The sequence below is a fragment of the Rattus rattus genome, chromosome 2, assembly GCF_011064425.1.
Source record: "Rattus rattus isolate New Zealand chromosome 2, Rrattus_CSIRO_v1, whole genome shotgun sequence".
Classification (NCBI taxonomy): Eukaryota; Metazoa; Chordata; class Mammalia; order Rodentia; family Muridae; genus Rattus; species Rattus rattus.
In genome coordinates, this window is record NC_046155.1 from 154,693,405 (window position 1) to 154,707,282 (window position 13,878).

At 54.3% G+C, this 13,878-nt stretch overlaps 2 protein-coding genes across 2 annotated transcripts; one reads left to right on the forward strand and one right to left on the reverse strand.

Moving 5' to 3' along the window:
• The first annotated feature begins 11 nt into the window (after positions 1-11).
• Tbc1d17 (TBC1 domain family member 17) lies at positions 12-8,671 on the forward strand. The gene is made up of 17 exons (XM_032893716.1): positions 12-295; positions 607-705; positions 800-874; positions 2,643-2,766; positions 3,486-3,693; positions 4,196-4,307; positions 4,397-4,558; positions 5,245-5,373; positions 5,459-5,562; positions 6,127-6,221; positions 6,557-6,673; positions 6,756-6,856; positions 6,953-7,052; positions 7,407-7,504; positions 7,608-7,724; positions 8,068-8,154; positions 8,284-8,671. Exons 1-17 carry the CDS (start codon positions 275-277, stop codon positions 8,473-8,475), a joined length of 1,941 nt encoding a protein of 646 aa, XP_032749607.1. The 5' UTR covers positions 12-274; the 3' UTR covers positions 8,476-8,671.
• A 215-nt stretch (positions 8,672-8,886) lies between these two features.
• Il4i1 (interleukin 4 induced 1) lies at positions 8,887-13,628 on the reverse strand. The gene is made up of 7 exons (XM_032893715.1): positions 13,327-13,628; positions 13,001-13,236; positions 12,247-12,359; positions 11,536-11,737; positions 10,502-10,570; positions 10,271-10,407; positions 8,887-10,138 (listed from the first exon to the last, which is right to left on the reverse strand). Exons 1-7 carry the CDS (start codon positions 13,337-13,339, stop codon positions 8,986-8,988), a joined length of 1,923 nt encoding a protein of 640 aa, XP_032749606.1. The 5' UTR covers positions 13,340-13,628; the 3' UTR covers positions 8,887-8,985.
• Between the last annotated feature and the right edge of the window lie 250 nt (positions 13,629-13,878).

Below are 13,878 nucleotides of genomic sequence, written 5' to 3' on the forward strand. Positions count from 1 at the left end.
CATGGGTCCGCCTACTTGTTTACTTCGTGTCGAGAGTGGCGTACTGCGCCTGCGCTGTCCCGCTGACCCTTGCCAACTTTGTGGTCTACACCACGTGACCTAAATCTTAGGGTTTCAATTACCCTTTCCAAACAAATGGTTTCACCCACTGCAGCTTTACAACTTTAGGGACGCTACCACTATCTGGCCTGAAAGGGAGTGTTGTTTTCCGGATGTGACACCAAGTTGACCCGGAAAAGGAGGAGATCGGGGCAGTGGAACATCCTCGGCGGCAATGGAAGGATCCAGCTACAGGGTAAGACTTTGGAAATCATTCCCTCGCTTGTCTATAGGAGACGCCCCCCACTGGTGGTCGGCTTCCACCTTCCGCTGTGCAGGGACTAGGCAGAGTCAACTTATCAAGCACCATTTTCTGGTAAAGATGCTGTCACTCGCTACAGTCCTTAGGGAGATTCTACCTTAGCTCCGCCCCTCGAGAAAACGCACGCCCATCCAGAGCGGGAGGCGGGGCTGTAAGCTTGCCACGCCCCATTTTAGCTTGTCAGTCTAGGCCTCTAGACCCCGCCCCTGGGGGAAACACCTCTCTAGACCATTGGCTTTCACCAGGTGGTGTTTGAAAAGGGAGGCGTGTACCTGCACACCAGCGCTCGGAAGCACCAGGATCCGGACTCACTTATCGCGGGCGTCTTACGAGTGGTGGAGAAGGTGGGCCGGGATGGAGGTGGCATGTGTGGGAACTTCGAACTGAGGGTTGAGGGGCTTTCGCGTGACTCTACTAAGTCTTCTCCATGTCCCTCAGGACAACGATGTCCTCCTGCACTGGGCTCCGGTGGAGGAAGCTGGCGACCCAACGCAGATCTTCTTCTCTAAGAAGGTAGGCACCTCTCTCCTCTTCCTCATTCTAGTGGAGGGCAGGCAGTACTCTGGGACCTGTGAGCCTGTTTGCTTTGTGAAATTATCTAATGCTAATTGGGCCCTGCTGGATGAAAGACTGGGTTCCCATTTCTTAAGGGGTGTGGCCTAGTTCTGGTCTGAGGTATCAACTGTTTGCTCTATGTTTATTTATTACACTTATTTACTGTGTATGTGCATTCACATGCCGTGGTGTGGGTGTGTGCAGATCAGAGGATAACCTGTGGAAGCAGGTTCTCCTTCCACCGAGTGGGCCCTAGGGATTGAACTCGGGTTGTCGGTTTTGGCAGCAAGTGCTGAGCCATCTCTCTAAGCCCAGAGTTTGAGTTTGTATGGGGGTAGATGGAGGTGGTGTGAGTATGAGTGTGTGTGCACACTACCCGTGAAAGCCTGCAGAAGACAGCAGACACATGCTGGAGCTTAGGATGTCACGTGGGATCTGAACTCTGGTCTCTGCAATTGTCCAGCAAGCCTTGTTCACCAGTAAACTATCTTTCCGGCCTTATTTGTTCAGTTTTTTTTTTTTTCTTTTTTTCTTTTTTTTTTTTTTCTTGGATCTTTTTTTGGAGCTGGGGACCGAACAGGGCCTTGCGCTTCCTAGGCAAGCGCTCTACCACTGAGCTAAATCCCAACCCCTTTCTTTTTTGTTTTTTCCTGAGCTGGGGACCGAACCCAGGGCCTTGCGCTTCCTAGGCAAGCGATCTACCACTGAGCTAAATCCCCAACCCCCTTATTTGAATTATTTGCTTATTCATGTGTGACTCGTGACACTTGGAGGTATCATTCATTTTTCCTTGTGGGTTCTGTGGCCTGAACTCAGGTCATCCGTCTTACACTGTCTGTCTGGCCCTGCTCAACAGTATCTCCTTTCTGTCCATCATCAGCGCCCCCTGCAGACTCAAAGCTAGTCACAATGACAGTGGCCACCACTTTAAGCTCTTCACTCACGGTGAAAAGTCACAAAGACACAAAGGAACTTTGACATGAACACAAAAAGGGCTGAGAGCAGGGGTGTAAGTCTGTCCCTTTTCACTGAAGTCAGCACTGACCATTTATTGGTTTTGTGACCGCAGGTGGTCTCTGAGCAGTTAACTGTGTAGCAGTTGCCTCCTGAACCCTTGAGTGTAGGGTTCCAGCCTGGCTCTCTGTCAGCCACCATGGCTGATGCTGCGCAAGCCTCCTGCCCCTCCTGCCTCTTTCCCTCCTTCTGTTGTTGTTCTTTTTCTTCTTCTTATTCTTCTTCTTCTTCTTCTTCTTCTTCTTCTTCTTCTTCTTCTTCTTCTTCTTCTTCTTCTTCTTCTTCTTCTATTTTTTATTTTTTTTTATTTATTTTTTTTTTTTTTTTGGTTCTTTTTTTTTTTCGGAGCTGGGGACCGAACCCAGGGCCTTGTGCTTCCTAGGTAAGCGCTCTACCGCTGAGCTAAATCCCCAGCCCCTTCTTTTATTTTTTTAAGATTTACTTTATTATTTTATGTATGTGAGTTCACAGTCACTGTCTTCAGACACACCAGAAGAGGGCATCAGATCCCATTACAGATGGTTGTGAGCCACCATGTGGCTGCTGGGAATTGAACTCATGACCTCTAGAAGAGCAGTCGGGTGCTCTTAGCCGCTGAGCTGACTCTTCAGCCCTCCTTGTTCTGAAGCCTGCTTTCTCACTGGGGCTTGCAGGCTGCAAACTGAAAACTCCAGGGAGCACAGCTCTTCATTTCACTATTTCTTCTCCCAAGGACCCAAGTGGAGGTGAGCCCAGCACCTCAGAGGAGGAACCTACCTTTGACCCAGGCTATGAACCTGACTGGGCTGTCATTAGCACAGTGCGGCCACGGCCCCACCTGGCAGAGCCCAGGAGAGGTAGGTGGAACTGTTCCATGGTGGTCTAGGGGACCACATTTTGCCCTTCATGTTCATGGTTCCAATGGCTTTCTTGCCCATAGTCAAGGTGGCTTCTAGATGCTTCCTTTCTGACCTAGGAAAGAATGACTTGCCTCTGGGTGTTTCTAATGAGTTATCTTCCTAAAGGTTTCCAGGTTTGTGGGTTGTAGAAGGGCTGACAAGCAGCTAACCACAGGGAAATTTCTTTCTTTTTTCTTTTTTAAAAGCCATGGTCTCACTCTGTAGTCTCACTTAGTAGCCTTAGCTGGCCTTGAATTCAGAAACCTGCCTGCCTCTTCCTGCCAAGTACTGGGCTTAAAGGGTGTGGGTCACCATGCTCAGCTTCTAAAACCTTTTATTGTGGTTCAAGTAGGGACTTGGAGCAAAGAGGGCACTAGAGGTGAGACAGCCAGAGGACTAGGGGCAAATTTACCTTTGAATGCCAAGCAGAGGAATATAGTCTTCAAACAGAAGGTTCTGTAACATTCTGGAAAGGACACATGGCCCACCCGGCTTCTTTCCAATCTTAGGCAGTTTTACTTCTAAGGTAATTCTAAGTAGCCAAGAATCCTCAGAGGCTGGAGGAGGGTAGCTTCCTGCAAGGCTTCAGAAGACAGGGCTGTTGAGAAAGCACACTGAGTTGACCTGCACACCCTTCCCCTCTCTCATTGAACCAACAGCTCTTTGCTTTCCCCCAGGTGCAGAGCCCAGTTCCCCCCGGAGCTCCTGGGCCTTCTCTGTGAGCCTAGGGGAGCTCAAGTCCATCCGCAGATCCAAGCCAGGCCTCAGCTGGGCCTACCTGGTTCTGGTGACCCAGGCTGGAGGCTCCCTGCCTGCCTTGCACTTCCACAGAGGGGGTACCCGAGCCCTGCTCCGAGTCCTTAGCCGCTACCTGCTGTTGGCCAGGTAAGCTTCTGCCCGAGCTGGACCTGTGAGCCAGCATGCTCTTCCACAACTGGGCTGGAGTCTCCAGACAACGGTGAAAGCACAGTTCTAGTCAGAAGTCGCTAAGCAGATCCAGGCACAGCCCTTTGCAGTCCAGTGCTTGGAGGGCTGTGACGGGAGGGTTTTCAAGGTCAGTGTGGGCCACATGAGACTGAAAGTGAGGGCAGACGGGGAGGACCTGGCCCATCTTTATAGGACTTCAGTAGTAGGCTCCTGGTACACAGGAGCGTCTTTTCATCCTCACAAAGCCACTCATTGGCACCTCCCTGAGTCAGTCAACCTGGCCCAGAAGTGTAAAGGCCTCGTTGGCCTCCAAGGTCCAGCTCTGGTCCGGGGCCTTTTCATGCAGTAACATTTCTGTGATCAGGGAAGGGACTGCAGCACCTGGAGTAAGCATGGCCAGGCTAGCCTAGTACATCGGGGCCCTTCACCCGTAGCCACCTGTGTGCCACCTTCCCCCCAGCTCTCCACAGGACTCCCGCCTCTACTTGGTCTTCCCCCAGGACCCCTCTGCCCTCTCCGACTCCTTCCACCATCTGCAACTCTTTGACCAGGACAGCTCCAACGTGGTGTCTGTGAGTGTTCCTGGACCAGATGAGGGCATGCGTGGGTGTGATGGGTGAGCTGCAGAGGAACAACTCTGATACCTGTTGCCTGTCCCCAGCGCTTCCTTCAGGATCCCTACTCTACCACCTTCAGTAGCTTCTCTCGAGTGACCAACTTCTTCCGGGGAGCCCTGCAGCCGCACCCTGAGGGCGCCTCTTCCCCTGACCTACCCCCGCTGCCAGATGATGAGCCAGAGCCTGGCTTTGAGGTCATCTCTTGCGTGAGTGTCAAGTGACCCTGTTTGGAACTTTCTATTGTGTTACACAGGCTTCAAGGCCTCAGTTTTCTCCTTGGTAACATGGAAACATTATCTGGAGCTGCTTAAGAAGTGACTTCACACAGGGCCGAGGTGGTGCATCCTTTAATCCCAGCACTTGTGAGGCAGAGGCATGTGGATCTCTGTGAGTTCGAGGCCGGCCTGGTCTACAGAGTGAGTTCCAGGACAGCCAGGGCTACACAGAGAAACCCTGTTTCCAAAACCAAAAACTCCAAAACAGAAGTCACTTGTATGTGCTGGGCCAGCTGCCTGGTGTGCCTGGTGGATGTTTGTCCTCGCTGAAGATGTCCGACCCAGAGGCTCTTGCATGCTCGACGGATGCCCTGCCGCTGAGCCACATCACATCCTCAGCCCCTGCACTGGTAATCCAGAGCAGCACTCCCTACTGAACTCGTTTCCCAGCCAGTTGTGGTCTCCTGGTCTCCTGGACTGGATGTCTCAGTCCCCACCTGGCCTTATACTGTGTGATCATATATATATGCTCTTGCCTCAGGCCTGGCTGTGGCTCTCGGGCACCTGTCCTGGAAGCTTCCTGCTGGCCAGGGAAGATGGTGGTTATCTACCCTTGGTCTTTAGCATTCCTCTGTCGCCCAGGGGGACCGAGGACTCACCCGCCGTGTGTCCTGCAGGTGGAACTGGGCCAGCGTCCCACAGTGGAACGTGCTCCTCCAGTCACAGAGGAAGAATGGAACCGCCACGTGGGTCCTGAGGGTCGCCTGCAAAATGTCCCTGAGTTGAAAAGTCGGATCTTCTCAGGGGTGAGTGTCAGTGGGTGTAGGCTAGCATGGGTTGACGGATAGCTAGGAGGAAGCCCTTTGACCTGTTGCTCCATTGCATCCCCAGGGTCTCAGCCCTGGCCTTCGGCGGGAGGCTTGGAAGTTCCTTCTGGGGTACCTTAGCTGGGAGAGTTCAGCTGAGGAACACAAAGCCCATGTGCGGAAGAAAACGTGAGTGAGAACGTGTGGCTCCCACATCCTTTGGACATCTCTGCCCTCTCCCAGTCTTCACGATGGAGTCCTGCAGCCAGTACCAGCCCCCTACTGTTTTGTAGGACTAGTGTGAGATGTACTGGGACTTTTTTTTTTCAAATGCTGGTTTGGAGATGCTATATGTAGGGAACAGCCTCATCCCCCGTGTGGCTGCCTCTTGATCAGGTGTCCCCCTCACTCCAGTGCTGGATTGTTGTAGTTCTTACAGCCTTGCAGTGGCTGTCAGCTCCTTCCTGTGGGTGCCATGCATCTGCTGTGTCTGGTGCCTTGTGAGGACCTTGAGGTGCCTTATGCTCCTTTACATGCTTTTCCAACAGAGAGAGGGGTGGTGACATTACCAGAAGCCCACAGGGTGTTCTGTGGAGAGAAACATCAAGGGAGTGAAGAAAGGGAGAGACAGAGCAGGTGGCCTATGTGGGCAGAACAGGGCACGGGGAGTGATGGTGTGGGCAGGTGTTTTCCAGGTATCCCCTGGGTGCTGTGGTAGCCAGGGCCATAGCTTCCGTGTCCCTTCCCACTCAGGGATGAGTACTTCCGAATGAAGCTGCAGTGGAAGTCTGTGAGCGCTGAGCAGGAGCGGAGGAATTCACTGCTTCATGGCTACCGAAGCCTCATTGGTGGGTGGGTCAGGAAGCTCGTGGTGAGAGTTGGGGTGGCAGGGGTGAGCTGCAGTGGGCAGGGCAGGGGAAGAGGTCCTGGGGCTTGGTCAGCTCTCACTGGGAGATTAGGTGGCTTTACCTCTCAGTGCCTCTATTTCCTTCATTGCAGAGGGCATAACTAGAGTCTCATGGTGGGGGTGGCAGTAATAGGTTCTAGGGAAGCCCCATCCTCACCCTAGCATGAGCCCTGCAGGTGAGGACGGCCAGCCCACAGGGAAATAGCATGCTACCTCCGACTAGCTAGGAAGGCCTACTGACCTTTCTCAAGTTCCTACTACGTTGGACTCCCACAGAGAGAGATGTAAGTCGCACTGACAGGACTAACAAGTTCTATGAAGGGCCTGAGAACCCAGGGCTGGGCCTGCTCAACGACATCCTTCTTACCTACTGCATGTACCACTTCGACTTGGGTAAGCACTGCACTGATGGGAAGCGGGGCGAGTGCTCTCGGTGCTCAAGGTGTTGCAGCTGACCCTGTGTTTGTTTCCTCAGGCTATGTTCAGGGCATGAGTGACCTCCTGTCCCCGATCCTCTTCGTTGTTCAGAATGAAGTAGATGCCTTCTGGTGTTTCTGTGGCTTCATGGAACTTGTGGTGAGGTGCAGGCTGGGAGTGAGGGAGTGGGCGGGGACAGCCACTAAGGTGTCCGGCCTGCACTCCGCCCTCACATTTACCTCCTGCTTTCTGCAGCATGGGAACTTTGAAGAGAGTCAGGAGACTATGAAGCGGCAGCTTGGGCAGCTCCTGCTGCTTCTGCGGGTGCTGGATCAGCCACTCTGTGATTTCCTGGGTAGGTCCTGTGTGAGACCATCTGAATGAGAATAACATCCTGAGAAACTTGGCATTCAAAGCCTAGGGGATGGGGGAGCCTGTCCGCCCACTGTGGGCCAGGTGAGGTTTCTCTAAACCCTCAGCTAGGGCCACTGCATTCTCACTGGGTTCCTTGTTGCTTGTGTAATAGAAATGCTGAAGGGACTGCAGCTCAGTTGGTAGGGAGTGAATGGTGGAACTGCACACAGCAGCAGGGGAATTCATGTGTATTGTCATGCCTGTCAGCTGCCTATCCCACTGCTCAGCACACTGTGATGGCTGTAACTCGATCACTAGCTGTGGGCAAGGCTGACTGCCCGCGGTTCTCTTCTAGATTCTCAGGACTCGGGCTCGCTGTGCTTCTGCTTCCGGTGGCTGCTCATCTGGTTCAAGAGGGAATTCCCCTTTCCTGACGTCCTTCGGCTGTGGGAGGTAGGCAGCCAGTAGGGGTGAGAGGGCTGCTGGAAAGGCTGGGAGGTTGAAGGTGGATGGGCAGGTCAGGATGGGGCTTCAGGGGTTCCTTCCAACACCCCAGGTGCTGTGGACTGGGCTTCCTGGCCCCAATCTGCACCTGCTGGTGGCCTGTGCCATCTTGGACATGGAACGGGACACCCTGATGCTGTCTGGCTTTGGCTCCAACGAGATCCTTAAGGTAAGGGTACTTCCCACCTTCTCCTCAGGGTTAGACGTGGAATCCACCTGCAACGTGTGGTGCTAGCCGTGGGATTGACTGATCATTTTGTTTGCATGGGGTTGGAACTCTGTCTTCTTCCCCTCCAGGTTACTAGACCTGTACCTACAGAGCAGTGAGGTAGAGGAGGGCTACTACCCAGGGAGGGCTCTTCCTGTTGTGCTAGCGGGGAATGCTATGGAAGATTGTGGCAGGCCAGGGAATCCTGAGGGCCTCCTCTAGCTGGGCCCTATACCCCCAGCACCAGTCTGCTTCTGTCCATCACCACAGTGCAGGCATGGACCTGAACTTCCCCTTCCCACAGCACATCAATGAACTGACCATGAAGCTGAGCGTGGAGGATGTGCTGACACGGGCAGAGGCTCTGTACAGGCAGCTGACGGCCTGCCCAGTGAGTCTTTAGTTTTTGCCTGATTAAACCCCATGGCTCTGCAGCCAGGCTTTCCTCCTCCTCCTCTCACACCTATTGACTCTACCTTCACCCGTGAACCAGCCTCTTGGACCACCCCTTCCCCCACAGGAGCTGCCACACAACGTGCAGGAGATCCTGGGACTGGCACAGCCAGAAGAGCCGAGTAGCCCATCTCCTCCGGTATCCCCAATGCCCTTGTCACCCACTCGGGCCCCGATGCCCCCGCTGCCGCCTGAGGAAGTGGCCCCGCAGCCTGACAGCAGTCTGGAGATTCTGCCTGAGGATGAAGATGGCGCTTGACTCCTAGCCCAGTTCCTCAGACCGGGTTCCTGAAGATTGACAGGTTCTGAGCTCCATGTCCGAAGCCTAGAGCAGAGGGAGACCCTGAGCCGGCCAATGAAATGGAGGAAGGTCCTCCTAGAGGTACGGGATTCCTCAGTGCCCGCCCACCAGCTGCTGCCAAATTGAGGCAATAAACCGTTCTCGTTTGACTGCACTGGCATCAGGACGCTTTGCTTTTCGATCTTGCCCATAGCTTAGGCTGGCCTCGAGGCTGCTGGTTTTTTTAGTCAGGATCTGTCAGCACCCCAACCTCCAATGGCTTCTGATCTCCTCTTGACCATAGTGTAGTGTTCCTTCACCCAACTGTCCCCCATTCAGGGCAGCTATATTCAGGAAACCAGAGCAGTGAGGAGGGAAGTGAGCCTCTGGTTTAACAAAAATAACTTTATTGTGGGCTATTACTGTAGGCGGTCTGTCTACCCTGAAAAGGGCTGGGTTAGGAGCTGGGTGCCCACTTCCCCTTTGCAATTACGAGTGGTCCACCTCTCCGTTCATATGCTGCTGAGTGCCAGATCCCACATGCCCGTGTTTCCTGTGTACATACCCAGGCCCTTCGGGGATGACTTCCCCATGCACATGTCCGTGCTCTGAGGGATATATAATCTGGTGCTTGTGCCCCTTCTCCTGGGGGTTAGTCTTCATGAACACGTGTTCCAGCGGCTCAGGTATGTTCTCTACGAACACGTGTTGCTGCCCGTCTGGGCCGGTTTCCACCAACAAGTGCTTCTGCGAGAGATCCTGCCGGTCGGGGTTGACTTCTTCCTGTGCCTGCTGCTCCTCTGGCTGGTCCCCTTCCAGATACTGCTCCGCAAAGCTGGCCTCTGCGAGTGCATGATCCAGCATCTCGAGGTCGACCATCCCATACCCATAGTTACTATTGATCCTCAGCGCGGCCCGCAACCCAGACTTGACAGCAGTCTCTACCCAGCCATGCGGGAGAGCTGTATGCTCGCCTGCGAAGTAAATGCGGCCATAGGGGACTGACCAGTCATAGTCCTCGGTCCCTTGCCCAAACAATGGCGGCTGCACCACGAAGCCTCCCTGGCTATATGGGTCCTCCGCCCAGCGCTTGACCACACCCCTGCCGTCCCACAGCCGGTACACCACAGGCCCGTGGAGGGCCTCCAGGTCCTTGAGCACCAAATGCAGGGTCTGTTCGGTGCTCAGTCCAGCGAAGGGGGCTGCAGCGTCCGACCACGTATAGGAGGCCAGAAGCAGTGAGCCCTCGCCCGGTGCCGGATAGAATATGAGGCGCGATGGGCGGTCAGTGTTGGAGTGGCCGCCCATGATGTGCTCCTCGTGCCAGAAAGGCCGATGGAAACTCAGAAAAACCTTGCTGGCTGCCACGTAGTGAAGTGCGCGCAGTGCCTCCTGCCTCTTGCGAGTCAGAGGCGGCGAGAAGGAGATGCGCTGCAGAGCAGGCCCACTGGCAGTCAGCAGCACCACGTCTGCGGTCATCACCTCCAAGCTGTGAGACTGTAGTGAGGTGGTGAAGTGCACATGCACCTCGTGCCTCCCCTGAGAGATCGACACCACTGGCGCATTCAGCAGCACCGTCCCTGACAGCGAGCTCAGGAGCGCTCGCGGAAGCAGGTCCCAGCCACCCACGATGCGGCTGTACCTACAGAACGGGCAAAGAAGGGCGGGCACACTGACCACAGTCGAAACACAGCTCTTAAGGCCCTGCCCCCTCTGGCCCTGCCTCTCCCAGGATGCCCCGCCTTGTGGCTTGCCCTATCAGTTGTGCCCTCACCGGAGTCGGTCACTCAGGCAGGCGTGCGCGCGAAATGCTTCTGCAAGGCTGAGGTAGAAAAAGCCTTCCTTGGACATCACATCTCCCAGGAGCTGCACGGCCGGCTGGGACAGGTTGCCCTCCTTGAGGAGGTATTCCTATGCAGTGGGTAGGGGCACTCATCAGACCCTTCCTTCCTGCATCACAACTATCTCTTGTGACAGGAAAGGGAAACCTCCTTGCCTCACTCACCAGGAGCGTATGCTCGCTGAACATATTCATGGCTTTCTTGCAGCCCAAGACCTTGACGTCTTTGATGGCCTGTGGGGACAATCAGAGAACCCTGGCTGCAGCAGGGACACAGCAATTCACCTCATTCCAAGTCCCAGCCATTGGCTCATGATGCATGCTCCTCCTCTGAAGCTGGGAGTCCTCCAAATACTGGACTTCTGTTTGCCCACCCAGTCAATGTGTTTTTGTGCGGGCCAGTAGAGATGGAGTAATTGTGTCTAGACTGTTGTGGGCATAGGTAGGTGAGGGCCTCAACACCCCAAGAGGGTGTGTCTACTAGCAAAGCCTACTCTGCAGTGCCCCCCTTTCACCCACAGCTTTCCTTAGCTCCCCAGCCCCAGGAGGAAGCACTAGAGCACCACACCTACCCTCTGGCCCACAAGGACCAGTGGCCTCCATCAGCCTTTCTTGCACAAGGCAGTTGGTAGTTCTAAAGTGTGGAGAGCAGGGCCCCTCTCCACTGCATGCAGGCTCTCCTCCCTGGCATTTAGTGATCTTTGAGCTCCTTCCAAACATGGCCTCCAGCCTCTTTACCCTGGCCTCCTTGTCATGGGTAGGCAGAGACATGGAGGATACAGACTTAGGGGTGATGGATGAGGAAGGTTGGGTTCCAGAGCAGAGGGTATGTATGCCTGGATCACCAAGTGGACTAAAGGGAGGGCAAGCTATTTGGTAGGTCTGGCCCATGAGCCTGAGAGGCACTGGGAAGCTACATGGAGTCATGGGCAGGGTCATCTGGGTGGAAAGATCCTTTTGGGACAGGAAAAAAGGGTGATGTTTGACAGCATTGTCTGAGGCAACCTGATGGGGACACAGAGTAGCACTGTTGCTGGAGGGTCCTGGGCGTGCCAGGAGCTACAGTAGTGGGTGAGCTGGAAGGATGTAGAAAACACTAGCAGCCATCAGCAGACATGTGAAATAGATCGTAACAGGATAGTATTCGAGACAAGACTTTTAGGGGCAGGACTGAGCTCAGCAGGAAAGCTAGTGGCCACCTTGTTGAGTGCCATCTGGTAGATGTCCTCCGGGGAATGGCCCCTTTCTCTGTGGTTCAGGTCGTAGCCCAGCTTCTCTGGCATCTTCTCCACCACATAGTTTCGCAGCTTCACACCATTCACCTCTGTCCATGCGTTCTCATCATACTGTGTGAACTGAGTCAGGTTGAGGCCCAGGCTCCTGCAGAGCTGGTGCAAGATCCTGGAAGTAGGAGGCTGCCTGAGAGGGGCCTGGCTTGGCACCATGGGAGGGGCCACTGGAGATGAGCATGAAAACTACTTACTGGGGACCCGAGAGCTGGCTCAGGAGCTGGGGTGGAATAGGAGCAGAGCTCAGGCAGCCTGCAGGCTAGGGCACTGATCAGGAGGCCAGTGATCACTTCTGAAGACCATACTGAGGGATGTGAGTGGGCAGTGAGGTCTAGACCCAACTTTTGACTGGGTGGGAGTATGGGTGACACTGGAGATGAGTTGGAGGTGTAGCTTGAAGCTCAAGGTTCCATAAGCAGCATCTCAAAACAAAGATACTGGTGCCTGGACTAGGGATAGAGCTGGCTTCTGGTTGAGCTCAGACCAAGAAAGAGGCTGGGATTGGCTGAGTCTGAATCTGGGATGGGAGTTGGTGGAATATGGGGGTGGGTATGGAACTGGGCTCTGGCTAAACCTTGGTGCAGAGGTGGAGCTCTGCTGCCTGGGTGGGTGGGACCTCACCTGTGGGAGCTGGGCATTCGCATGGCCCCGAGCTCCCCTATCCAGCCTGTCTTCTCATCCCGGAAAGTGAAGATACGGCCCCCAATCCTGTTACTTGCCTCCAGGATGGTGACCTAAAGATGAGGGGCAAACAGAGAACTCAGCTCCCTCACTACATTCACACTAGCCCCTGCCTGTCTTGCCCCCTATAGTAAATCACACCTAGATTCGGAGGGCCTTTCTTCGGGGTAGAGGGGCTTCTAGGATAACAGAAAGTAAGGTTTCAAGACTGTAGCAGGAAGACTACCAGACGGACTGTAAAGGGACTTCCCAACTGTAGGAGTAGAGAGATTTCCTAGTTTGTACAGAAGACTTGGGGCTGGCCCATTCTCATTCCTGAGGTTTGGTGAGAGGATACTTCCCCTTGAGGATTTCCCAGCCCCCTCACCCCAAATCCCCATCTTGATTCTTGACAATTACATCATTAAGAAGAGGAAGTAAGGGGTTGGAGATTTAGCTCAGTGGTAGAGCACTTGCCTAGCGAGCGCAAGGCCCTGGGTTGGTCCCCAGCTCCGAAAAAAAAAAAAAAAAAAAAAAAAAAAAAAAAAAAAAAGAAGAGGAAGTAGGCCTTCCCTCCAGGATGGGTAAGTGGAGTGCAGTGGATCAATGAAATGAGGGCTCTGAGAAAGAATAGCTTCTCTACCTCCACTACCCAGCACTCCCTCCCCACCGACAGCAGGAAAGGTCCCTGTAGACTGCAGGCAGCACTTCTCACCTTGTGTCCTGCATCACTGAGCACCTTGGCCGCTACCAGCCCAGCCACGCCCGCACCAACCACTACCACCTTCTGGGGTTTCGAAGTTCGATTGAGGCCCAAGGTCACCACATTCAGTAGCTGCTCATAATCATGGTCCACCATACACTTCTCGATAAGGTTCAGGTTGGAGGCTGCCCTCCATTGCAGAGAGACTGCCAGACCAAGGAGGGTGGCCACCAGGACAAGATGCAGGGCTGGCAAAAGGACAGGGTCAGCGCACAGGCACAGGAGTACAGGAGTCAGCTTTAATCCCAGCAACACCCCCCTCTTGATTTCTCACTTACCCAGCCCAGCCATGGCTCAAGTGGCAGCTGCAGTCTGAGTGAAGAAGTGGGGGGTCAATGTGGTGGGGTCAGGGATCCCCAGCCTGTATCCCTCCTTCCTCTCTGGGCACGCATTTCCCCAGACCTAATCTTGATCCTTCAGAGTGCCTGGGACCATTCTTCCAACATTTGGCCTAACTCCCTCCCCTCCTGCTTTTGAGCCCTCGGTTCTGGGGTCCAGTCACTGCCACCACCCTCCATGTAGTAGCACTACCTCCAGCTCTCTTGGACAGGACAGCAGAGCAGAGCCTCTGCAATTCTCCCTTTAAAAGAAGCCAGCCCCGCCCACTCACCTCCCTGGGGAATTAAAAGTGCTTTCCTGAGCTAGGGTCAGAGGCTGGGGGAGGTGATGGGAAGAGGATCACAGGAGGAAGTAACTTAGTCTATTTTTTCTTCCTCCTGCTCCAAATAGCTTTGGGGAAGCTGGGGGTGGGGACTACCCGTCCAGGTGGCATTGTTGATGGTAAAACCTGTGCTCTAGGCTTTTTGGACTTGGATCTGCCCATCCCTGGG

Bases quoted from the DNA above. Each gene is read 5' to 3' on its own strand.
- Tbc1d17 (XM_032893716.1), top strand. From the start codon at position 275: ATGGAAGGATCCAGCTACAGG. The intron at 5,374-5,458 runs GTGAGTGTCAGT...TTGCATCCCCAG, and splicing joins AAAGTCGGATCTTCTCAGGG to GGTCTCAGCCCTGGCCTTCG. The intron at 6,857-6,952 runs GTGAGGTGCAGG...TGCTTTCTGCAG, and splicing joins GTGGCTTCATGGAACTTGTG to CATGGGAACTTTGAAGAGAG.
- Il4i1 (XM_032893715.1), bottom strand. The intron at 12,360-13,000 runs GTGAGAAGTGCT...CCTCATCTTTAG, and splicing joins TCAGTGATGCAGGACACAAG to GTCACCATCCTGGAGGCAAG. The intron at 11,738-12,246 runs GTGAGGTCCCAC...TCCTACTTCCAG, and splicing joins CGAATGCCCAGCTCCCACAG to GATCTTGCACCAGCTCTGCA.